Source organism: Lynx canadensis, chromosome C2 (genome assembly GCF_007474595.2).
Source record: "Lynx canadensis isolate LIC74 chromosome C2, mLynCan4.pri.v2, whole genome shotgun sequence".
Lineage (NCBI taxonomy): Eukaryota > Metazoa > Chordata > Mammalia > Carnivora > Felidae > Lynx > Lynx canadensis.
The window spans coordinates 11,069,272-11,095,279 of record NC_044311.2 but is presented as its reverse complement, the minus strand read 5'-3'; the positions used below and the strand labels follow the sequence as shown (position 1 = coordinate 11,095,279).

Sequence of the window (26,008 nt, the reverse complement as noted above, 5' to 3'; positions counted from 1 at the left end):
GACAGGTAAGTCACCAAGAAAGATGCACCTTTCTTTCCTCAACTTCCCATCTAGAAGGAAACAAGAGCAGAGCAAGGAAGAACAAACGAGAGGTGGCCAAGACGGAAGGGCAAGTTGCTGCCTGGACGTAAAACAGTGTAGATCCCAGAAATGCTCTAAGAAATGGCAACACACTCGCACAGTCCTTTTAAAGATAAAACAACCCGACACAGAGAAAGGCCTGTGACCCAAGCCTGGTCTTACGGTCCATCCTCACGGAGAGGTAAGCTGCTCAAAAAACAGATCTGAGCGATTTCTGTGCACGTCCAGAAAACAGAGGGGAAGGATGGACCTACAAATGTGGTCATGTGATCTCTATTTATCCGCACACAAAAGTGTTTAGAGATATGTACACCTAGGGGCGCCTGGCGGGCTCGGTCTGTTAAGCATCCAGCTCTTGACTTTGGCTCAGGTCATGACCTCAAGGTCATGAGATTAAGACACCCCCCCCCCTTCCCACCCCATGGGGCTCTGTGCTAGGTGTGGATTCTGCTGGAGATTCTCCCTCTCCCCCTCTCCCTCTCCCCTGCTTGCATGCATGCTCTCTCTTAAAATAAATAAATAAACAAATAAATAATAAAAAATAAAAAAACGGCCAAGGAAACTAAAATCTTCAAAATCTGAATCTGAACGTCCTTAAATGCTTCTTTTTTTTTTTAACTTTTTTTTTTAATTTTATTTTTGAGACAGAGAGAGACAGAGCATGAACGGGGGAGGGGCAGAGAGAGAGGGAGACACAGAACCGGAAGCAGACTCCAGGCTCTGAGCCATCAGCCCAGAGCCCGACGTGGGGCTCGAACTCACGGACCGCAAGATTGTGACCTGAGCTGAAGTCGGACGCTTAACCGACTGAGCCACCCAGGTGCCCCGTGAATGTCCTTAAATGCTTCTTAATCACTTGACTATGGTCCTCATTATCCCACAGGTCAAAGGTAACTTGAAAACAGCATCACTCAGAAGTTTCTCCAACTCCCCATCCGGAAATACGGACTTCCGCTAATTTTCAATGGCCCCGAGTTCTCAGATATGGCTATTTGCAAATGACATTCACATAACCACAAATGGATTAAAAAGCATACTTGCTTTCCTTGAGGATGGTGTCAAAGTGCCAAGGGCGGCCGAGATGTGGGACTACCAAGCAGCAGTCTTACCAAAAATGAGCACAAGCACCTGAGCCCCTAATTCCATGGACTGCTTCAAGCGGGCAGCCGGCTTTCACCTGCATTACCTTGTTGGCCCACAGGGCCACCTCAGGAGACAGAGGATACCATTTCAAAGACGAGGACCAAGGATCAGAGGAAATAAAAGTGACCTGGGCGGGTACACTCAACACATAACTAGCAGAGTGGGATTTAAATGGAGGACCTCTCAGGGCACCTGGGTGGTTCGGTCGGTTAAGCATCTGACTTTGGATTTCGCTTGGGTCACTATCTCATGGTTTGTGAGACCGAGCCCCATATCGGGTGCTGCACTGACAGCTCAGAGCCTTCTTGGGATTCTCTCTCTCTCTCTCTCTCTCTCTCTGCCCCATTCCTCCACTCACATTCTCCTTCCCTCCCTCTCTCCCTCCCTCCCTCCCGCCCTCTCTTAAAATAAACTTTTAAAAAAAGGCAGGATCTCTTACTCTGCATTCCCCAATATTTCTTCTAAAGCAGAATGTTGTGAGCAGAAACACGTGTATGCTCAGTCAGAAGATGCTTTTCATTCAAAGTTCACGGGGACTTGCCCAAAGTGCTCACCATTAGAAGCTTACAGCACAAAATGTAGTGCAAAAGGCCAAAGTTACGTTCAAGCAAAGTTACTGAAAAATTCTGAAATAAGACCTATTTAAAAGACTGGGGAAGGGCTCTCTTGAGTATATAAAAATTACAGGTGTCCTGGGGCGCCTGGGTGGCGCAGTCGGTTAAGCGTCCGACTTCAGCCAGGTCACGATCTCGCGGTCCGTGAGTTCGAGCCCCGCGTCAGGCTCCGGGCTGATGGCTCGGAGCCTGGAGCCTGTTTCCGATTCTGTGTCTCCCTCTCACTCTGCCCCTCCCCCGTTCATGCTCTGTCTCTCTCTGTCCCAAAAATAAATAAACATTGAAAAAAAAATTTATAAAAAAAAAAAAAAATTACAGGTGTCCTATTCAGAGCTGTCCCCTCAAGCGTTATAAAACATGGAGTTCATGGCAGGAGAACACCATCCCCAACCTTCCCATCAGCACCTAGCAGGAAACCAGGACGAGGGATGAGGGGGAGGGGGCCTGTTTAGCAACTCTGCCTCTTGTCCCCATCTACTCACTTAATGGCTATCTGACTTTGAGCCTATCGCTTAGGTTCAATGGATCTCAGTTTTCTAATATGTAAAAATGGAGATATTACCTATGTCACAGGACCAGTGTGAAGGGTAACAGGATCCTGAGGGATGGTCACTCACATGGAAAGTATTAAACATCATTACTGGAGTCAGTCGGTTAAGCGTCCGACTTCGGCTCAGGTCATGATCTCACGGTTTGTGAGTTCAAGCCCCACATCAGGCTCTGTGCTGAAAGCTCGGGGCCTGGAGCCTGCTTCAGATTCTGTCTGTCTGTCTGTGTGTGTCTCTCTCTGCCCCTCTCCCACTATGCTCGCTCTCAAAAATACACATTTAAAATAAATAAATAATAACAATAAACATCATCACTTCCGTCAACCGTTCCTTTCCCATGCTCAGGCTTATGGCGGTACCCATAACACCACTATGCCTAATCCTAGGGGTCTCCGAACACCAACTACTTGATAAAAACCTGACACCCACCCCTACATTTGATACTTCAAAGTCACATGCAAGTAAATTCTCACGAGAACCGTTGCTTACAGCTCTCTCTTAACACTTTCCAATCAATGCTTTATGTTGCTTGAATTTTTGTACCCCATCAAAAATAAGATGTTTTGCTTTGTTCTTGGTGTTTCCAGAGAAAGTCACTGTTCTGGTCGTCTTAGCAGACACGCCTCATACCCTTGCAGCTGTACCGCGAATAACACCAGAGACCACAAGATGAACCTACGTGACACCCTTAGATTTCAAAAACTAATACTGTTTTCTGAAATCCAGGAACAGATTTAGAAATTTTGTAACATGCGTATTTTTTTTAATTTTTTTTTTCAGAGGAAGTTTTCATGTACGTGCATGAAAGGGAAAAGGGCAGAGAAAGGAGAAGGAGAGAGAGAATCTCAAGCAGGCTCCATACCGTGAGTACAGAGCCCAACTTGGGGCTCAATCTCCTGAACTGTGACCATGACCTGAACCAAAATCAAGAGTCAGACGCTTAACTGAGCCACCCAGGAGCCCCTAACCTGAGAATTTAGAAATTAATTTGGGGACTGGTAATCACTTTTGATTCTTGAAAAAGATATTAAGAACAAAAAGTACCACACATCCACTAAAATAGCTAAAATTAAAAAGAATCGACTACTGACACACCAGCATGGATGAAATTCAGAAGCACGGCATAAAGTGAAAGTAGTCTGATATGAAAGGCTGTACAAGTCAGTTTATAGAACATTCTAGAAAAAACAAAACTACACATAGAAAATGGATGGTGGCTGCCTAGAGCTCACAGGGAGGGGAAGGAATCGACCCCAACAGGGTAATGAGGGAACTCTGAGGGGCAGTAGAATGTTAATTGTGGTGATGGTTACATGACTGCATGCATCTATCAAAAAATAAATTTTATACTTAAAAAGGAGGAATTTCACTTCATGTAAATTACACCTCAATAAACCTAATTTTTTTAAAAAGGCAATCAATAAGTCAGTACTCTATATCTTCTACAATAAAAAGAATATTTTAACCCTCAAAAAGCAAAGCAATGTAATTTCTGAATAAAAAGCAGTCCTTAGTATTGAATAAAGTGGCCTTTAGGCATATTTAGGAAATGTCTTTTCCATTTCACTTCTGGATTAGGGGAAACATCATCGGGTATTGTCTGAGACAAGTCTGGATTTCAAGAGCTGGTGGACAGGTCCTCTGGGAAGCCCTCTGCAGGCTCTATGAATACAGTTATCCTGCAGTTCTCACTGTGTGTGTGTGTGTGTGTGTGTGTGTATGTGTGCGCGCGCGCGCACGCGCACACACACACACACACACACACACACACACCCCTTTATCCATTCACCAGCCAGTGGACATTTGGGCTCTTTCCCTACTTTGGCTATTGTCAATAATGCTGCTATAAACATTGGGGTGCATGTAGGGAACATTTGATTTTAAGTAAAAAGTTTTCAGGGTGCCTGGGTGGCTCAGTCAGTTCAGTGTCTGACTTTAGCTCAGGTCATGATCTCATGGCTCAGAAGATTGAGCCCCACATCAGGCATCAGCGCACAGCCCGCTTCAGATCCTAGGTTTCCATTTTTCTCTGCCCCACCCTCACTCGTTCTAAGATAAACAAACATTAAATAGATAGCTACATAGATAGATAAAAAGTTTTTAAAAGGCAATGATTCCAAGCAATCATAGGGAGAATATTCTCTATAATCTACTGGGGAAGAATCTGACCTGCTCAGAGTGAAGAAAGAACAGAGTGAAGAGAAGGCTTATTTAGCATATGTTCCTAATAACCACGATGCAAAGTAGCCGTCCCACCGTTAACTGGACATCAAGTTCACTGTTACATTAAGCCCAACTTCATTTTCAGTAACTCTTGCCTAAGGAGCTTCTTGGACTTCATAATGCCTCTGCTGAACAACCAGGTCTGTTTAAAAATTTTAAAGTTATTATTCACTAGCTACACTACAAATGAGTGACGGTTAGGGATCTCACCTTCAGTCTCAAGAAATCCTACAGGCCCTACCATCTAAATTATTATTTATTTGGGTTCTACATTAACAGGTTAATCTGTATTCCTGAAACTGCCCAGAGACTACATCAGAGTAAATCAAATTCTCCTTCAGAGAATCTTCAAATTCGCTTCCTATTTCTTACCACCATTATGAGGTCCTTACCTTTCCTGGTCTCCAGTGATTCATCTAAACATCAGTGCACTTAAAATTGGTTTCCCTACCTCAATTCTTACATCCAAAAGAAATTCCAGATGAATGAATGATTTAAACATGATAATTTAACTATAAATTCACAGGAAGAAAACACTGAAGAATGTTTTCATGATTTTATCTATTTATTTTGAGAGAGAGAAAGAATCCCAAGTAGGGCCTACACAGCCAGTGCAGAGCCAACTGCAGGGCTTGAACTCACCAACCGTGAGATCGTGACCTGAGCCAAAATCGCGAATCGGAGGTTAACAGACTGAGCCACCCAGGCACCCCTGTTTTCATGATTTTAGAACAAAGATGCCTTTTCTAAGAAGCATGATGTACAACCAAAAGCCAAAAATGAAAATATTCAAAAATTTGACCACAAAAATTAAATATTCTACATAGCAAAAAAAATGTATTCAAAGTCAAAATACGGGTGACCTACTGGGAGAGAAGATCTACGATACGAATGACAGGCAAAGGACACATATGCTAAATCCATACACAGCTAAGTGTACAAAGATGTTTATTACAGCATTATGTGCAACAACCTAAATGTCCATCAGAAGAGGACTTAAAGCACTGACATTCATTCCTTAGAAAATCAATCCTAAGACTCCAGTACATGCCACAGGTCTAATAAGAAAGGTCTCCAAAATGTATTTTTTTTTCAAAAAGCCAAAAAGGTAAAAACTGTATGCATGATACAATCCCATCTGTGTAAAAAATACAGATGCAGATGTACATACTAACACTAATCTACTCGAATGATGTTAAGGGCAATGATCTCTAATGAGCGTATGTGGCAATGGAGGGAGAGATTTTCTTTTTATTTTACGCCCTTGTGTTCTCCTTTATAAAAGAGTAAAAAGACATGCATAAAAAGAAAAGCATTTTTAAACTGCCCTAACCTAGGCATTTAGAAATACTGATGAAGCATCCAGAACTCCTACCATAATTCTTGGAAAATAAAATAAGCCAGAGAGAAAAAGCGCTTTAGAAGTAGGGCCCTACCTACGGTAACCCAGATGCTGCTTGGGGTAAGTCAGGAAGGATGAGTGAATCTGCGGCAAGCCAAGTCAAAGAAAAGAGTCTCTTAAAAGAAAAATAAACAGCGGACGAAATCACTGTGAAGAAATCATTTCAGGTTGTACTTAGAAGCAGAACAGGGAGGAGGTGTAACCAAGCAAGACATTTCCCATGGCCCTGGGCAACACAGCCGACTGGTTATAGGACTAGAAGTATCAGAGGTTTCGCATGAGGGTCTTTCTATTGGATGTGTGGGATGTGGAAGCAAACCGCCATCGGGTACGTACCTAAATTTGAATTAATGATATAAAAAGGGGTAAGTCCCAGAACACCTGGGTGGCTCCATCGGTTGAGTGTCCGGCTTCAGCTCAGGTCATGATCTCACAGTTCGTGGGTTCGAGCCCCACATCAGGCTCTGTGCTGACAGCTCAGCCTGCTTCAGATTCTGTCTCCCTCTCTCTCTGCCCTTCCCCTGCTCATGCCCTGTCTCTCTCTCTCTCTCTCTCTCTCTCTCTCTCTCAAAAATAAACATTAAAAAAATTTTTTAAAGGGGTAAGTCCTTTGAGCACTGATTTTAACCAATATTTATTGCCCTCAATAAGTTTATTTTGCAATCCTTTCCTGTATTCCAATGATTTCTAATGAAATCCTCCGAATGACCTCTGAAAATGCCTACCTCCTATTTCCCACCTCGGTGATCCAACATCTCCTACAGATCCCTTGGAGAAAAGAATTCACACTTGTGTGCCAAATTACCCAAGAACGTTTTTACACTTAGAACGCTGAAGCTCCTTGCAGAATATTCAGTCAGTTTGGGGTCTGGGTTTTAAGCATCAGTGACAACAACCAGTCCTCGTGAACGGCAAATCTGACTGCTACACCTCTACGCTGAAATCATCCACTCCAGCTTCTCAACAGGCCAATTAACAGCTGCCTACACGGACAGCATGCACGGCAACTGAAGTATCCTTCCAGAATCAGTCCCAATGAGGGGTCTGTAGGCCTCTTCATTCTACCCACAAGCTTAATCCTGCTACTTCCCTCTTGGCTCTACATTTAAATGCAACAGGACAGGTATTAATTCCCTTACATTGGGTAACTTGAAAATAACATGAAAAACAGCTTCCCCAAAGAAACAGATAACTGGGCTAAAGGGTAGCTATTCGAATTACTCCAATGCCTCCTTGCTTCCCCGTGGTTACTTACCTTAGAACTCGTTTCCATGTGGTATTTGGAACAGGCTCGAAGCTGAGTCACCCAAAACTGTTTCTCCTTTGCATCAGCAGCTAAAATAGAGGGGGAAAAAAAAAAAAACATTTGCAGAGATTGTTCCAAAACGTATCCAACCTATTTCTACACCCACCTAAGGGGTGGGAGGCCCAGGGAGTGAGGTAGGGAGAGAAGGGAAAACAAAGGCAGATCATAATATTCTCAAGCAGAATGTGCTTACACCAAAAAAAACCAAATTACACTAAATCTCAACAGAAAATTCCCTCTTAAACCACTTAAAAGTGTACTCTGCAAGGGCTGTTATCAGAAAAATTGTGCCTTTTTTTTTTTTTTTAACCCTCTTAAAAAAAAGTCATTGGGAAAACATGATTTTTTGAAGGTTTATTTTTGAAAGACAGTGCAGACGGAGGACGGGCAGAGAGAGTGGGAGACAGAAGATCTGCAGAGGGCTCTGTGCTGACAGCAGAGAGCCCAACGCGGGGGCTCGAACTCACAAACTGTGACGAAGTCGGACGCTTAACCGGCTGAGCTACCCAGGCACCCCAAAACGTGATTCTTTTTAAGTGCCTCTAGGCTCGAAGTATAGTTTTCCAGGGCCTTTGGTTGTTATCAGTTTTGTACCGTGAACTTATTAGCATCTACGAAATAAGCATCCAATTGATTTTAATATGTGTTCTCAATGATTCGTATTACGATTGGACAGAACAAGATACCAAATGCTGCTTTAGGTTCCCCCAAAGAGACATTAAAATACAAGTCAACTGTATGGTCATGATCTTTCATCTACACTCCCATCTCTCAAATCTACTAGATTGTTTTCTTAGACTATCATGGGTACATAACAGGGTCTAATACAATCTAAATCATCGATTTTGCTGCATAATTAACTGCATAAATCGTTTAAAATGACATTACATAAATGCTGACTGGGCAGAAAACAGAATGATTCCCTGGAACCTCAGCTTGAACTTTTGGGTGAAGAAATCTAGGGTGGTAGACCAGATGTACTTGACTTCCAAAGGATTCTGCAGAAACTAGAGTCTTTATCCTTAGGAAAAGCCACGCGTCTATGGACATCAAGATTCATTCAACTCTACATGGACGTGAGATGTGCAATGAGAAAACCGATACCCAGACCCCTCTTGGGATGAGCCAAGGACCAGCCAGATATGTGCAGAAACTTATCCTGCCTTCTCCGTAGTTGCTAACTTTCAGCTAAATTTAGCCCTTGCGATAATGTCACGCATATAATAAAACTTGTATATTTGCTATTAAAACTACCCTTAAAAAAAAAACCCTGGGGTTTAATAATCCTGAGAATAATATCAACTCTTACAAGGCAAAATGCGATGGCTCAATTGTCAAATTAGTCAGGTATTTCTTTTGTGTGGGTTCGTGTCATTTTATAAACCACAGGCAGGGGGGATGTGCCATTAAGGTTTTCACCTGCTTTTGTTTCTGCTCTAACAATTTATTAAGCAATGAACAACAAAACGAAATCAAGGGCCACGTAAATCTAGCCAGCTGGAACGCGCACGGCATGAATCTCCAAAGAGAACATGAATCTTATTACTGCGTTTCCGAAAACTGAAAACTTTTTCAACTAAAGGCATTTTTATTTCGTAGGCTTTTGGATTGTTTTATAGGTTCTGAAATAAGACTTGTATGTAGATAATAAAGAAACATTTGCTTATTCCATCTGTTGGTAGTAAAGCTTGAAGGTAAGACCACGAAATTGGGCTCAGAGGCACGGAGTCGGCCCTCAGTGTGGCTCTGCAGAGGCTGACCTGTCATGATCAGTTCCCTGGGGTCAAGGAGGGATAAAAAGGGGCCTTTTCTGCCTACTGAGCCCTCACTTGGGCAAAGAAAAAAATGTATGACGGCAGAATTAGCAACCAACCCCCAACACGTAATACATACAAGTACTACCCTTCCTCAGACCCTAACAACATTCACTCGGGGGTGTGTGCGCACATATGCGCACACACACGCCCCCCACTATGTGCATTTGGATTTTTGTTCTGTTGTTCTGTCATTAGAAGAAAACTGGCAATTTTTCTGGCAATGCAACTGTAATGGAATGCTGGGTGGAATGATCTGGCAATCAAATTACACTGCTACAGTCAAGTCTGGCTTTGCTGAAAACCTGGAAGATGGATGTGCCTTGGGGGTGGCAGGACCTGTAGCTCTGGCTAAATGCGGGCTCCCTGGGGAATCTGCCTCCATGAAGACGCTAAGCAGACTTCAGTTCTCAAGAAGCAAAGAGAAAGGGGGGAAAAAACAAAAAGGAAATTAACTCAACAGCAAGCAGATGGCTTCCTCACCAGGCTTTAACACTGGAGTGAAGGGGCCCTTCACTAAGAGGTGTTCTAGAGAAATCCTGAGGGAAGGGCACGATGACCCCTGAAAGGCTTGTTTTGTCCTCCGAATACAGCCCCACAGGGGACCGTAGTAGAAGGTCAAAGAAGATCTACATCGAACTAAGACGAAACATCTGAGATCCGAAAGCTGAGCTGGCCTTACTATCACTCACCTCTTGTCTGTCCTACTTCCTCAGTTACTTAAGACAAGCAATTCCTAGCGTCAGCTGTGTCTCCCACCCCAGGGGTAAATAAGAGAGGGGGTGTCTGTCACCACAGAGCCCTCAAACATAGCAAACTGTTAAAGGTGATGTTAAACAATCCAAAGAATTAAGATTCAACACACAGAAACAGGGGCACCTGGGTGGCTCAGTCAGTTAAGTGTCCGACTTCGGCTCAGGTCATGATCTCGCGGTCCGTGAGTTTGAGCCCCGCGTCGGGCTCTGTGCTGACAGCTCGGAGCCTGGAGCCTGCTTCGGATTCTGTGTCTCCCTCTCTCTGACCCTCCCCCGTTCATGCTTTGTCTCTCTCTGTCTCAAAAATAAATAAACGTTAAAAAAAATTTTTTTAAGTAAAAAAAAAAATAAACACACAAAAACAAAAGCCGGGAGCCATCACCATGGTAACTATGCGCGTAGCCCAGGAGACCGGTCTGAAAAGCGAGGAGGAGAACGTACCTCTCAGTTTATACATCTCTCCGTTAGCGGAATACACCACCAGCATGTGGGGGGCTTCGTCGCTCAGGGACACTATGGCTCCAGACAGAGACAGGGCTCCCCGAGGCTTCTGGTGTTTGCTCTGCTCATTCACAAAATACTGCAGGATGCCGGCCTCAAAATCCAGCACAAAGTACCTGTGCGGAGAAACCACAGCGCGTCATTCTCTCTTCTGCAGCCCGCTCCTCACGGCAAAGGAGGAAACTCAGCCTCGAGTCAATGTCAAGGCTCCAGATTCGGGAGGGCGGAGACCCAAAGTCCCTCCTGGTGCCCCCCCCCCCCAAAAGTCAGCGCGTGAGGAGGGAGAGCGCTCCCGATTCTTAAGTCAGAAGGGGCGCTTATGACAGGCCGCCGGGGGCAAGGCGAGGGCCAGCTCCCTTCAGGACGTGGTGCCATGCCCACTGCCTCACCTGGTGCCCGCGGCTGCCGCAGGAAACCTCCAAACGACCCGGAAGACAAAAACCAAAAAAAGCAAACAGGTGGAATGGGATGCAGACTCGGGTGACACCCCGTAGGACCTCACGGGAACAGCCAGAATTCTCTAAGCCTCGAAGAGAGGCTGTGTGACACCCAGGGAACAGCAAGCCGGGCCTCGAGCTTCCCGTCAGTGGTAGGGGTAACCCCGAGGAGCCGGAGATCCAGGCCCCTGTTGGGGACCTGGGGGCGCTCACGCAGCCACCAGGCACACTCCGGCAGCCCTTCTAATGCATCGTTTTCACGCCAACTGGCAAGAGCTCCCTCGGCTCTGGGAGGCTACAACGCCGGGCCCGTAAGTTGCCTCAATCGTTCAAGCGGATCTTCGTAGCCAAACATCTGGCCTGCTTACACTCTCAACCTGTCACCTAGGAAGTAATCACAACTTCCCCTTCTCCACCAGGACGGAAAGGTCTTCACTGCAGATTCAAGCTCTTCCTGGGGCCTAGAGGCTCACTACAGCCCCTACTGATTCTTCCAGCTTCTAACTTTCTGCTCCACTCCTACCGGCTCTCCTTCCTCGGAGTCTCCTAGTTGTCTCCCACCACAGGACCTTGGCTCATGCCGTTCCCCGTCTGGAACAGTTACCCAAGGTGTGGTCCACAGATTCCGGTGGCCCACGCAGCACAGGCGAACCACATGCTAGTCATGACTCAACCACAACGCGACCGAGGGGTGGGAGAGCAGGTCCTTCGCCACGGTCTGAAAAACACTTGCCCAGAATGCCACTCCCCCCACCCCCCCTCCCCCTGCCTGGGCTACAGTTCCTTCACCCTCTTGCCACGTTAACTTCTCAGCCTTCAGGAACAGCTCAAGGGCCACCCACTTGAGAAACCACCTCGTGACATTCCAACACTCCTCCCATAAGCTCCCAGAGCACCTTGAAACCGCCCTTCCCAGACTGGCCCCGGTGGGAGTCTACACTGGCCGGAGTCTCTAATTCTGCCTCTAGTGTCCCCCCCCAGACTACACTCCTTGGAAGCAGAACGGTGGTGTCCTCCCCATGCCCAGCACAGTGTCTGCTGCTTGGCTAGTAACATCGGCTTAATGAATTAATGAAGGGGCAAGAAAGCCCCATGGGATTCCAGTTTCCAAGCCAGGCGCCAAAGCACCTGGGTCACTACTGTGACCTCACAGAGGCACTGCAAAAATATTTTGTGTTTTTGAGGGCTACACGGCAATATTCAACACGGGTCAGCTGCTGTACGTGTTACTAACGCCAGTCGATCTCCAGTTTCCAAGTCAGGTTGCACTACATTCCTTGCAACGACATTGTATCTCTGCAAAGTTGAGTTTTCAGCAGGTGCTGGGGTAAAACGCAAAGATGAATGTGGAACAGGAAAAAAGAGGGCAGCAGAGTGCCCAATACGACCCCAAGGTTTGGGAAGCCACGCAGGAACCCACGGGGGCCCACACGCCATCCTCAAGAAATTGTGGTGATTTAAGAAACAAACACATCTCTCCTTTTATCCTTATGATTTTTCTTCAAATACCCAGGTGTCAGAACATAAATATGTATGAAGTGGTGTGGAGCCAACTAGTTAATAAATGAAACATAAAGGTTTTGTTTTTTTTTTTAACCTATAAGCACCACGGACCAAGGAAGTTTACAACCCTCTGATCTAATTCATTTTCGCAGTAACCTAACAATTACACACTATCATCCCCATTTTATAGATCTCCTGAGATCTCAAGAAACTCAAAATCCAAGAGCCAGGCTCGGCTGACTCCACCACCTTTGATGGTCATGCCAGCCCTCCCCCGGGCACTTCCTCCGAGTCACCTGTCCTGCCCTTCCTTAGGTACTTTATTCTCCCCACCTTCCTGCTCCAACAGAGCTGACCCAGTGAGCTGGAAGCTCCCTTCCCGGCAACGGAGGTGTCCCATCCCCTACCCCCCCCCCCACAGAACAGGGTGCAGCCATCTCATTAGCACCCGACACCCCAGATCTCCATCCTCCAGAACTCCAATTCCTCTAAGAAATCTTCCACTCCTGAGGCACCCAGGTGGCTCAGTTGAACATCCGACATCAGCTCAGGTCATGACCTCACGGTCTGTAGGTTCGAGCCCCATGTCTGGCTTTGTGAGGACAGTGTGGACCCAACTTGGGATTCTGTCGCCCTCTCTCTCTGCCCCTCCCCACTCGAGCTCTCTCAAAATTAAACATTAAAAAAATGTTAAGACTACCCTACAACCTAGCAATTGCACCGCTAGATATTTATCCAAAGGATGGAAAAATGCCGATTCGAAGGGGCACGTGCACCCAAATGTTGACAGCAGCACTGTGAACACCAGCCAATTATAGAAAGAGCCCAAATGTCCATCGACTGGATGGACATTTGATGAACAAAGAAGATGTAGTGTGTGTGTGTGTGTGTGTGTGTGTGTGTGTATAAATGGACTATTACTCAGCAATCAAAAAGAATGAAATCTTGGAGTGCCTGGGTGGCTCAGTCAGTTACGGGTCTGACTTTGGCTCAGGTCATGATCTTGTGGTTCGTGGGTTCAAGCCCCACATTGGGCTTGGAGCTGACAGCCTGGAGCCTGTTTTGGATTCTGTCTCCCTCTAGCTGCGCCTCCCCTGATGGTACGTTGTCTCTGTCTCAAAAATAAACAAAAAATTTTAAAAAATAATGAAATCCTGCCATTTGCAGCAACATGCACGGAACTAGAATGTATTATTCTAAGCAAAAGAAGTCAGAGAAAGACAAATGTATGATTTCACTCATATGTGGAATTTAAGAAACAAAATAGACGAACATAGGGGAAGAGACGGAAAATAAGATAAGAACAGGGAGGCAAACCATAAGAGACTTAAATACAGAGAACAGACTGAGGGGCACTGCAGGGGTGTTGGGTGGGGAGACGGGCTAAATGGGTGATGGGCATGAAGGAGGGCACTTGTTGGGCTGAGCACTGGGTGTTATAAATAAGTGATGTATCACTGGGCTTTACTCCTGAGACCAATATTACACGACATGTTAACTAGCTTGGATTTAAATACTTTTTTTAATTAAAGAAAAGAAGAGAAATCTTCCACTCTTAATTTCAATATTCTGAATAGAATAATTTCAATATTCTGAATAGAATAATTTCAATATTCTAATAGCCAAGACTACTTACCTATCTTACCCACCTCCTTCCCTCCTATACCTTAGGCCATGACAACAGAGACGGTTTTCATGATAAAGATGGATAAATCAGCACCCAAAAATGTGTCACAGCCAAGGACTACTCCAAATCGTAGTCCCGACCCCCACATTAACGCCACAATGTCAATTCTCGGGCCCCATTCAAGGCCTGCTGAATCTGAAACTCCGGGGGAGAGGTCCAGGAAGCAGGGTCTCAAGCTTCCAGGTGATTCTGATGCAGCTAAAGTCTGAGAATCACTGGCCTAAAAGCTCATCATCAAATCCCTTTCCTCCTCTTCCAGAAGACACAGCCAGAATATATTCCCCAGATTCCCTTGCAATTAGGGTGTCACCATTGAAGTTTTAATCAACAGAAGGTGAGCAAATGAGATTCAGGCTTGACCCATAAAACACACATTCTCTCTCTGTCTCTGTCTGTCTCTGTCTCTGTCTGTCTCTGTCTCTCCCTCTGTCTCTGTCTCTCTCTGTCTCTGTCTGTCTCTGTCTCTCTCTGTCTCTCTCTGTCTGTCTCTGTCTCTCTCTGTCTCTGTCTCTGTCTGTCTCTGTCTCTCTGTCTCTGTCTCTCTGTCTCTGTCTCTCTCTGTCTCTGTCTCTCTGTCTCTGTCTGTCTCTCTCTCTGTGTCTCTATGTCTCTGTGTCTCTCTGTGTCTGTGTCTCTGTCTCTGTCTCTGTCTTTCTCACTCTCTCTTGCTCTCTCTCTCGCTCTCTGTCTCGCTCTCTCGCTCTCTGTCTCTGTGTCTCTCTGTGTGTCTCTCTCTCTGTGTGTCTGTCTGTCTCTCTCTCTCTGTGTCTCTCTCTGTGTCTCTCTGTCTCTCTCTGTGTCTCTCTCTGTCTCTCTCTGTGTCTGTCTCTCTATGTGTCTGTCTCTCTGTGTGTGTCTCTCTCTGTCTGTCTCTCTCCCTGTGTCTGTCTCTCTCTCTCTGTGTCTCTCTCTGTGTCTGTCTGTCCGTCTGTCTCTCTCTCTGTGTCTGTCTCTCTCTCTCTCTGTGTCTGTCTCTGTGTGTCTCTCTCTCTGTGTCTGTCTGTCTCTCTCTCTGTGTCTGTCTCTGTCTCTCCGTGTCTCTCTGTCTCTCCGTGTCTCTCTCTCCCTCTCTCTCTCCCTCTCTCTCGGTCTCTGTCTCCCTCCCTCTCTCCCCGTCTCCCTCTCTCCCCCCTCCCTCACACACACTCAGGTTGGACTGGAGACAATCTGAAGGTGAACTTGGAAACCCCACAGGGACTATGGCAAAGACAAGACGTCAGGGCCTGGGTCCCCAAATCGCCACCTCGAAGAGTCACCAGCTAAAGAACACCCACATCTGATGTTCCTTAGAACTGGTACAGGAGGGGCACCTGGGTGGCTCGGTCAGCTGAGCGTCCGACTCTTGATTTCAGCTCAGGTCATGATCTCACGGTTCATGAGTTCGAGCCCTGCTGGGGCTCCGCACTAAAGGTGCTGAGCCTGCTTGGGATTTCTCTCCCTCTCTCTCTCTCTCTCTCTCTCTCTCTCTCCCCGTCCGTCTGTCCCTCTCTCTCTCTCTCTCCCCCTCTCTCTCCCCCCCTTCCTCATGATCTTTCTCTCAAAATAACTGAAAGAAAAAAAAAAGAGAGAACTAGTACATGAACGAAAAAGAAAGGTCTGTTGAACTCGGCCCTAAGATCAAGATGTGTTGCAGCAGTTAGCCTTAGAAATTCACAAAAAAAGTCTTTATGTCTACTTTCATGTCCTACTTAAACAGGTCTTTAAAGATTTTAAGTTTAATTATTTTGAGAAAGAGTGAGAATGAGGGAGGCAGAGAGAGAGAGAGAGAGAGAGAGAGAGAGAGAGAGAATATCCCAAGCAGGCTCCGCCCTGTCAGCATAGAGCCTGACGTGGGGCTCAAACTCACAAACCATGAGACCTGAGCCGAAATCAAGACTCACGCTTAACCGGACGAGCCACCCGGGCACCCCTAAATATTTTATTAAGTCATCTCCACGCTCCACGTGGAGACCAGACCCACAACCTGGAGATCAAGAGTCACGTGTTCCGCCAACAGAGCCAGCCAGGCAGCCCCGTCCTATTTAAAATGTGTTCCTACTCCTTCCTGTGTGATGAAAACCAAACTCCTTCAGCGAGAGAGCAGGGGGGTAATTTCTGAGCTGCCGATGATCGAATGATTTAGGTGCCGACCCCGTCTTCTCCTTAGGAAGGAATGTTTTCAACTTGACCTATATTTAACGTCATTGTGACCGTAGCCTCGCAGACATCGCTGCTGGCAAGTCAGAGCATGAATGGCAATGATCAGTGATCCTTCCAAGTGTCGGGAGGGAAAAGCGGCTCCAGCCACAGCGCGCGGTGTCCCCACCCCACCCCCAGGCCACGGCTGCAGCATTTCCCATCAAAAACCATGCCACTTTGGGGCGCCTGGGTGGCGCAGTCGGTTAAGCGTCCGACTTCAGCCAGGTCACGATCTCGCGGTCCGTGAGTTCGAGCCCCGCGTCGGGCTCTGGGCTGATGGCTTGGAGCCTGGAGCCTGTTTCCGATTCTGTGTCTCCCTCTCTCTCTGCCCCTCCCCCGTTCATGCTCTGTCTCTCTCTGTCCCAAAAATAAATAAACGTTGAAAAAAAAAATTTAAAAAAAAAAAAACCATGCCACCTTTACTGGGGGGGGGAGGAAGGGGACCTGAATAGGCTTCAAGGTGAAGGTATGTGCCATTGGTAGGAATGGAGGAAGGGGTTGACATCGCTCTCCTTACTGTTTCTACAAAGCCATCGATCAGGAACCCGTCTGCCCTCCTCTCTCCCTAGAGGCAGCTTCCCAAATGCATCCTGTTTAAACAACTCACCATACATTTGCAGAGACATTTTTCGGAAGCCGGTACAAAGAAACGAATTGAATGTCGCTCTTCCTTTGCCCAATAAGGATGACAGAATAAGCAAACGATGTCACGTTATGCAGGATACGGGGACACATTAATGATTTTGCACAATGTGCATATCGAACTTACATCTTAATTTCAACCTGTCTCAGATGGGGGGGAAAAAAAAACAATTTCCACTGCATCCTAAAATAGTTTATTTAAATGCAAATGCACAGGTTTGAATCATGTGCACTAAGGAAGGTCATCAGTAATTTACTCCCTTTCTAAAGACGGTTTAAAACTATCGTGTTTGGAGAGAGGTGATGGAGTATCTTCCGGTTAAGAATTCCGTTCCTTCAGGATGGCCTCTGAAAGGTAAGTTAGCTTGTGTCATGAAAGGCAAGAGCTCTCCTTACGGCACTAAGGAGGGCAATCCAGGTCGGTCACATCCCCTGGGAGGAAAGAAATTAAATTTGGTTTCCCGCAGGGTCAATGCTCTGTCAGGTACGGCTGTTCAGAGCAGGCAGCAGTATCTGAAAGTCACCGATTTCATGCTAAATAGGAAAAGTTAGCCATAAATTCTCAACCAGGCTTCAGAAACCCAAGTGAAGTTGCTAAATAAAATCCTCACACATCCTTACGGGTCTTTCCTTCTACAGAAATGATAAACACAACCCTAATTCCTACTTTTTTTAATTAGCGTCTTTGAGCTTTCGTACGCAACCTGACTGATGTGCAGTGAATTTAGTTGTATAGAGAGAGAGCGAGCGTGTTTGATTCGCCGTGTTGACACGGCAAAGAATGTGCTGGGGAGAAGTCCAATCCACGAAGAGCGCCACCTTAATGGCTAGGAGGCCCGCTTCCTGGGCCACTGCTGGCCAATTCCAAGGCCAGGAGCCCTGGCAAGTGACAGGCCACCTCCTCGGAAGGGCTGGGGACCAGCCCCCGCCTGCTGCTTAGGCTTCAGCCCAACCCCACCGCGTTAGCCATGCCGCACAAGTGCACGCACACGCTCACAGGCATTTCCACCCACATACGCGTGCACTCACACGTTCTCACACACGCACCTGCACACATGTGCTCAGATACTCGCATTCCTGCTCACGCTTACGGTCACATCCACTCTTGAACTAACTCACGTGCTCACACACCATATACTTCTAACACTCAACATGTGCACACACGTTCACACTCTCCTGCACATGCTCCCACTGCCCCCCCCCCCCCACACACACACAGCAGCTCCCTTTCCTAACACTGCTTTCCAGTTCTCGCATCCCCAGGGGTCATCTGTCTACACCTGTAGCCTCTTAATCTCCCCAACTGCCGGACAGTCTCATTAAGGTTCAACTTTAGGATCTGAAAGTTGAAAACCATCCACGTTGGGAGCAGGGAGAAACGGGGCCTGGAACCACCAGAACCACCATGGCCGGACTCCGGCCAGGCGCAGAGATGTAAGGGGAAAGGATGGGAGGCCGGCTTCGGGAAGAAGCTCGTTAATGCTGACGGGCAGAAGGTGCAACCAAATCACAAGAGAATTATAAAGAGAAAATAAATGCAGTGAAAAAACCAAAAACAAAAACCTGCCTTTGATGAGGAACTTTGCTCGACAGGCTGGTCCTGACAAAAGCTAAATCTTTTCATCTGAATTGACGACTACCCCGGGCCCGTGACGACTGAGCTGACGCCTCTCATACCTGTGTGGTTATTTCCACTGGACTGTCAGGACTCTTCCTGCTTCCCCCAAGGCTCGGCCCCTTCTCTCCACATCGGACTCTGGGGCCAGGGCCTCGGGGCCCGCCGCCCCCATCCCCACTTAAGAGGAAGAAGGATCCAGCTCCCAGCTGACCACAGGTGGACAGGCGGTCCTTCCTGCGGAGATGGGCCTCACCCTCCTCGGGCACCCTGTCTCCTGAGAAGCACCTGACCGACTGCTGGAACTCCCCGGACACGGCAGAGTGGGGACGTCTGAGCACCGGCCTTGTCCCCACCAATGACAACAGCGACCCTGGTCTTCCGCTTAAGACGCTTTTCTGGGTTGGATCATCTCCCAACTGACTCTCTTGGAATCCCAGTCCAACCCCTGCCAACACACCAACACGGCAGAGGCAGAGACCCTCTCACAGGGGCTGGGTTTCTCCGCCTCCGGCATCCTGCCCTCCCCCACGGAGACAAGCCCCTGGAGAACTTGACCGGTGCAGGCACAGGGCTGCAAGGAGCCGAACTTCCCAGCACTCTGCACACGGAGTCCTGACATTTCGGCTGCCCTCCAACTCCCTTCTGTCTACAGCCAATCGAAAGATCACCCTTTCTGACATCTAGAATCCCATTTCTAAATGGTCCAATCCACTGTTTACAGAAAATTAAAAATGGGGGAAATCAGCAAAGCACATTCAGTCTGTGAAAGAGGAGCGGAAATGTCAAATTTGTGGATGTATTTTCCCAAATTTACCTTAAGTCTTCCGACCGTCTGTTGACCATTTTTATAGAGGCCTTCTCATCTCCAGACAGCAAGATATCAAGGTTCTCCACAAAGTCATCTCCTCCTCAAGCCTGCCAGTCACAGTCGAGAGGGTATTTGTGCATCCCTGGGGGGGTCCAAAACACCTGATCACTGTGGTCTCCTCACCATGGAGGAAGGTCACACTCATGACCCTCAGAGTCTGTGGGCTGGGAGAGAAGATCAACGTTCCCGGATTTCTCTCATGCTAACCTGAGATGAAGCCGTGGGGTCCTAGCACCAAAACCTTCCAAGTTCCAAGACGCGACACGCGCTGGTCACCTCGCTCCTAGTCAAGCTTTCATGTCCGAAATCCTCTTAACTCCCGTAACTTGTGAGGACTTGTGGTGTTCCATCTCTGTGGACTCGCAACCCTCTGGGACCTTCCTGAGTATAATCTGAAGAGCAAAGGGAACTCGCACAGGAGGCTTGTCTTGGGCGGCAGCAAGATGGGTGGATGCACACGCCCACCCTCCCAATCATAAGGGTTTATAAAGAGGCCGTAACTGGGTGCAGCCACGGGTACCACACAAGTGTTCAACACCCCATCACTATCTCAAGGCTGTGTCCTCGGTGCAGCCTCAGGGAGCAGGAAAGGCAAGCAGAACCCACATTCCAAGGACAGGGGAGGGAGTGAGGAGCCTCCCAGTGCCCGGGTCCAGCTCATGGGTCAATAGATGGTCACATCTTCTTGATGAACTTCCCCAACAGTCTCCACTACCTACTACTCAAGTTATGACCAGAGATTTCCACACTGCCACAATCATGCACCAAAACACCACAAGACAGAGATTCCAACATACTCCAGAAGGTACTAAGTTGTCAGAGGGCGTTAGGGCTCATCGCCAATCAGGGGACAAGTTTATCTATTACATAAGAACACGGTCAGGGCACCTGGGTGGCTCAGTTGATTAAGCATCTTACTTCGGCTCAGGTCATGATCTCGTGGTGCCTGAGTTCAAGCCCCATGTCAGGCTCTGTGCTCACAGCTCAGAGCCTGGAGCCTGCTTCAGATTCTGTATCTTCCTCTCTCTCTCTGTACCTCCCCTGCTTGCACTCCACCTGCTTGCACTCTCTCTCTCTCTCTCTCTCTCAAAAATAAAATAAACATTAAAAAAAAAAAAAAAGAACTCGGTCATTATCATGGGGCACCTAGGTGGCTCAGTCAGTTAAGCATCCAACTTCGGCTCAGGTCACGACCTCATGGTTCATGAGTTCGAGCTCCATGCCAGGCTCTATGCAGACAGCTCAGATCCTGGAGCCTGCTTCAGATTCTGTGTCTCTCTCTCTCTCCTTCTCTCTGTCCCTCCCCTGCTCACACTCTGTTTCTCTCTCTCTCTCAAAAATAAACATTTTAAAAAAATTAAAAAAAAAGAACTGAGTCATTATCAAACATTCGCGCATGCAATACTACAAGTCCAATCTCAAGGGATCAGAAAAACTTAGTATGATATGGCTTGTCTATAGCAGAATCATTATGCTAGCCTTCCAACCTCTTAAAGACATAAACTGAACCATTAATAAAAATAATTTCTAATATTTACAGAGCACTTTCTACATGCCATGTATTATCACTCGTACTAACTCATCTATGCCTCCCAGCAGTCCTAGGAAATAGAGGTGATCATAACCTCTCTCTACAGATGAAAAATTTCAAGCGAAAAAAAGGTCAACAACTTGTTCAGGATCTTACAGAGAGGAAATGATGTGGCTAGGTTTTAACTCAGGCAATCTAGCTATATAGCTCATGGCTCTAAACTGTAAAGATCCTGGGTGTGGATTAAAATATAAAGACGGAAAACCAGAGGGTCAAAAAACACATAAAGCAAACAGAAATGCAAAAAGAAAATAAAACACAGTCAGATCGGGAGGCGGCAGAATCCTATCACCCAGAATTGGAAGGATATGCAGAAAACAATACATAGATTCAAAACAACATAATCACAAGTGTTATTTTAAATTTTACAAATAATTGGGGCACCTGGGTGGGTCAGTTGGTTGAATGTCCGACTCTTGATTTCGGCTCAGTTCCTGATTCCAGGGTCGTGAAATCGAGCCCTGTGACAGGCTCTGTGCTGAACATGGGGCCTGCTTGAGATTCTCTCTCTCCCCCTCCCTCCCTCTCTCTCCCTCCCTCCCCTCTGCCCCTCCCCAGCTGGCACATGCATGCGTTCAAATAAATAAATAAATAAATAAATAAATGTAAAAGAATTTTACAAATAATTATATACCCCAGTGAAAAACAGGACTTTTTAAATATGCATGGAACGTTTCCCAAAACATTGCCAAAAAAAAAAAAAAAGAAAGAAAAGAAAAAGAAAAATCAAGAAGTAGAAATTTTTATAGGTCACATTTTTTAACTATAATTCATAACGAATGACTAGTATGTTAAAGACTTCAGTTTTTAAAAACTAAAAAGTTTAAATATAGTTGTCACATTCTAATTTAATATACATTTAGGAGAAAAACATGGGGGAGTATTTTTAAACTATTAGGGTGCGGAGAGCCTAAGAGGCAAAACCATAAACAAAAGTGTTGACACATTTCTAAGAAGAAAAATCTCTGAAGTAAAAAATAATCCATAAATAAAACTGACAACTAATAATGTATAGTTTTAAAAAATATTGAAATGTCTTGCCTTCCAAAAAGAATGTTTCTTACAGTTTGGGCCGGCCACTTCCTACATTTCAAACAGTTAAGCAGCTTGTTAAAAATGTGGATTTCTAGGGGCGCCTGGGTGGCGCAGTCGGTTAAGCGTCCGACTTCAGCCAGGTCACGATCTCGCGGTCTGTGAGTTCGAGCCCCGCGTCAGGCTCTGGGCTGATGGCTCGGAGCCTGGAGCCTGTTTCCGATTCTGTGTCCCACTCTCTCTCTGCCCCTCCCCCGTTCATGCTCTATCTCTCTCTGTACCAAAAATAAATAAACGTTGAAAAAAAAAAATTTAAAAAAAAAAAAAAATGTGGATTTCTGGGGCGCCTGGGTGGCTCAGTCGATTAAGCGTCCGACTTCATCTCAGGTCGTGATCTCACGGTCCGTGAGTTCGAGCCCCGCGTTGGGATCCGTGCTGACAGCTCAGAGCCTGGAGCCTGTTTCAGATTCTGTGTCTCCCTCTCTCTCTGACCCTCCTCTGCTCATGCTCTCTCTCTGTCTCAAAAATAAATAAACGTCAAAAAAAAAATTTTTTTTTTAAAAATGTGGATTTCTGACTCCAACCCACACCTAGAGAATCAGAATCTTTGTGGATGAGTCATGAAGTCAAGAATGTGAATTTCAAAGTTTCCCTAATTCGTCCTGAAGTAGCAGATCCAGTACAAAATCAGAGACAGAATGAAACCTGACAGTATTATTCACCACCCTAGTTTCTTCTCATCCGTCAGGTTTTCCCCACAATCGTTCACTTGGCAAACATCTGAGCACCCACACGCCCATACGACCAAGCAGCATTTATTATTTAAGCGTGAGACGACCTCATTTTGCCTTAGTCTGAACGAGCCCGAGCCCAGCTCCTAAATCACAACAACCCAGGCTGTGGATTTCTTGACTCTGTCACTTTGGAATTATTTTTGACAAAGATTTCAGGAAAAGTTACTAAACCACCCGGCATGAAACTGCTGCATGATGGGATCATCAAGCAGCATCACGTAGGGGCCCGCCTGCGCAGAGGGGTCCGGGGGCCAGGTCGAATGAACCACCCCAACATTAAGAGCCGGCAGCCAGAGCGGCTGTCGCCTCGGGAGCCACCTGACAAAGCACCGGCATAAGTCAACGTTAACTCTGAACGCAAGATTTGATGCCCTGAGCTTGGATTTGATCTATGATGAGATTCGATCTGCTTTTAAAGACTCGGTGATTTAATTCCAAAAGCAAGAACTGAGACCTAACAAGGATGAATACAGGCTTTCAGAATATCGCCTCTCGCCTTCTGAACTCCTATTAACGCTTGAGCTTCCGGTGCCTTTAGCGAAGAATTTCACTAAGGAAATTTCACTAAGGAAACCGTAAAATTTCACTGAATTTCACTAAGGAAACTGGAAAACATCAAGAGGTGCCTCGAGGCACACAGTTCACGTTTCCACTCTTGCAACACAGGCAACCTACCCGGGGATCCTCACAATGGGCTGAAACTTGATTCGAGTCCCTGCTTTGTACTAACACACATCAAGTCACCTTGAACAAGATTCCGATACTCACTAAAGCCCTGGGGTGAAGACAGGTGGGCATCCTCAGCCTCGCTCCCACTGTAGAGAGCTGGGCAGCTGGCCGTGGAGATCCACCAGGGGAAGCCATCTGAATCCTAAGATTCCCAGGCTCAGCTTTGCCCCCAAATACCCGAGTCAGGTCCTAAACCCCACTGTGCTTGGATGAAAGTATCTTTTATTTTTCCGTAGGGTGATGCAGCACAGAAGACAGACATGTGGTTTGGTAGTAAGAGGCCTGGCTATGGCCTAGACGGGTGCTTCTCAAGCGTTAGCTCCATCAGAATCACCTGGAAGCTTGTTAAAACACAGCTTCCACTGGGTGTTGTATGGAAGCAATGACTCATGGGAATCTGCTCCCGAGGCCAAGAGCACACTATATACACTGTATGTTAACTGACTTGACAAGAAGTTGTATTTAAAAAAACAAAAACAAAAGAACAACAAAACCCACCAACACAGCTTCCTGGGCCCCTCTCCCAGAGTTGCTGATTCAGGTCTGGCCTGGAGCATGAGAATCTGAATTTTATTATTTTTTCTTTCTTTTAAGATTTTAAGTAATCTCTACACCCAACATGGGGCTCAAACCCACAACCTCAGAATCAAGGGTCGCACGCTCTACCGACGGAGCCGGCCAGGTGCCCCGAGAACTTGAATTTCTAACTCGTCCCAGGGTGAAGTTGATGCCGCTGGGAGGGCCACATGTTGAGAACCACTGGGTCTCACTTTGGTGATAAGGTGCTTTTCCAAATGCAGACAGCAAATGGGACCTGATGCGGACGTTCACATTGCATCGTATCAGCAGTCTGGCTAACGGACTACAATGCCAACAAGACAGAACTTAAAACAAGAGCCTGGATTTCTTCTTTTGTCAGGGTGCCATGGAAATATTCTTTGGCAAGGACTAGCACCCGACTGTCAACACGATCAGTTATACAAGGGTTCTCTGATGTGCACACTTTCCCTCATTTTATGGTTCAAGAAAGGAGAATCGGGGCGCCTGGGTGGTTCAGTCGATTGCGTGTCCGACTTTGGCTCAAGTAGTGATCTCACAGTTCGTGAGTTCGAGCCCCGTGTCGGGCTCTGCGCTGACAACATGAAGCCTGCTTGGGATTCATTCTCTCTCTCTCAAAATAAATAAACTTAAAAAAAAAAAAGTATTATGCCAAGTAAAGGAAGGCAGACGCAAAAGACGATGCATTATATGATTTCATTTATATGTTCAGAAAAGGTAAACTTACAGTGAGAAAAAAGCAGATGAACAGCTGAGAACAGGAGCAGAATAAACCAAAGACCAGCTAGAGGGGATTTTTTTTTTTTCAGTGACAGAAATGTTCTCAGACGGGACTGTGGTGACAGTTGCACGACGATATAAATTAAAAAAAAAACCCAAAAACTGATTTGTACAGTTACAATGGGTGATTTTTACGGTGTGTGAATTATAAAAGTGTTTAAAATAAAACACCTCGGTGTTCCTGGCCCTAGCCTAGACCAGGGAGGAGTGGCAGAATTACTACAGGGCACGTCGACAAGATGTGGTGATGAACAGGGTAATTCTGCACCTGAGACACAATTTAAAATTTCCAAGAGAGGTCGATGAGCAGCTGGGTGAATGGGTCTGGAGCCCGGAGGAGGTCTGAGCTGCAGCTATCAAGTTGAAATCACCTGTAAATAACTAGCAATCGAGGCCAAAGGCATGTAGGAGATTACATGAAAAGAGAATACCGGGGCGGGGGGAGAACCGGGGCACAGAGGAATATTCTTAAAACCCAGATGAGGGTGGGGCACCTGGGTGGCTTAGTCAGTTAAGGGTTCAACCCTTGGTTTCGGCTCAGGCCATGCATGATCTTCTGGTTTGTGGGTTCCAGCCCCGTTCTAGGCTCTGCACTGACAGTGGGAGCCTGCTTGGGATTCTCGCTCTCCTGCACGGGTGCTCTCTTGCTTTCTCTCTCAAAATAAATAAATAAACTTAAAAGGGGGGAGGGGCATCTGGGTGGCTCAGTCGGTTGAGCGTCCGACTATGGCTCAGGTCACGATCTCACGGTTCGTGGGTTCGAGCCCCGCGTCCGGCTCTGTGCTGACAGCTCGGAGCCTGGAGCCTGCTTCGGATTCTGTGCCTCCCTCTCTCTCTGCCCCTCCCCTGCTCGTGCTCTCTCTCTCTCACTCAAAAATAAACAAACATGAAAAAAAGTTAAAAAAAAACAAAAAAACCCAGACGTGGGAAAACCTAATCATAAACAGCAAAACAGAGAACACAAGGCAGAGAGCTAGGAGGAAACCAGAATCCCAGAAAGAGACAGTTTAAGAAAGGAGGCTGTGACCAACTGGGCTGCATGCTGACAAAGGTCAGTAAGAACTGAATCGTGCTATTTGTGACCATACCCGGATCCGCCTTTTTCAAAAACTCATGCATTGCCATGGCCCTACTTTACGGGCAAGCAGATCGGTTCTGGTTGGTGCAGCAAACACAAGCAAGAGAGGAAGAGAATTTCTCTCAT

The 26,008-nt window shown here is 46.6% G+C and overlaps 1 protein-coding gene across 1 annotated transcript in view; it reads right to left on the bottom strand.

The window, feature by feature from the left end:
* OSBPL10 (oxysterol binding protein like 10) overlaps positions 1–26,008 on the bottom strand; it is a 312,708-nt gene that overhangs the window by 191,203 nt on the left and 95,497 nt on the right. Inside the window, exons 2-3 of the mRNA XM_030329413.1 lie at positions 10,328–10,503; positions 7,267–7,346 (exon numbers count right to left, since the gene is read on the bottom strand). Of these exons, the coding sequence (XP_030185273.1) occupies positions 7,267–7,346; positions 10,328–10,503 (256 nt within the window). The remainder of the gene's footprint in view (positions 1–7,266; positions 7,347–10,327; positions 10,504–26,008) is intronic.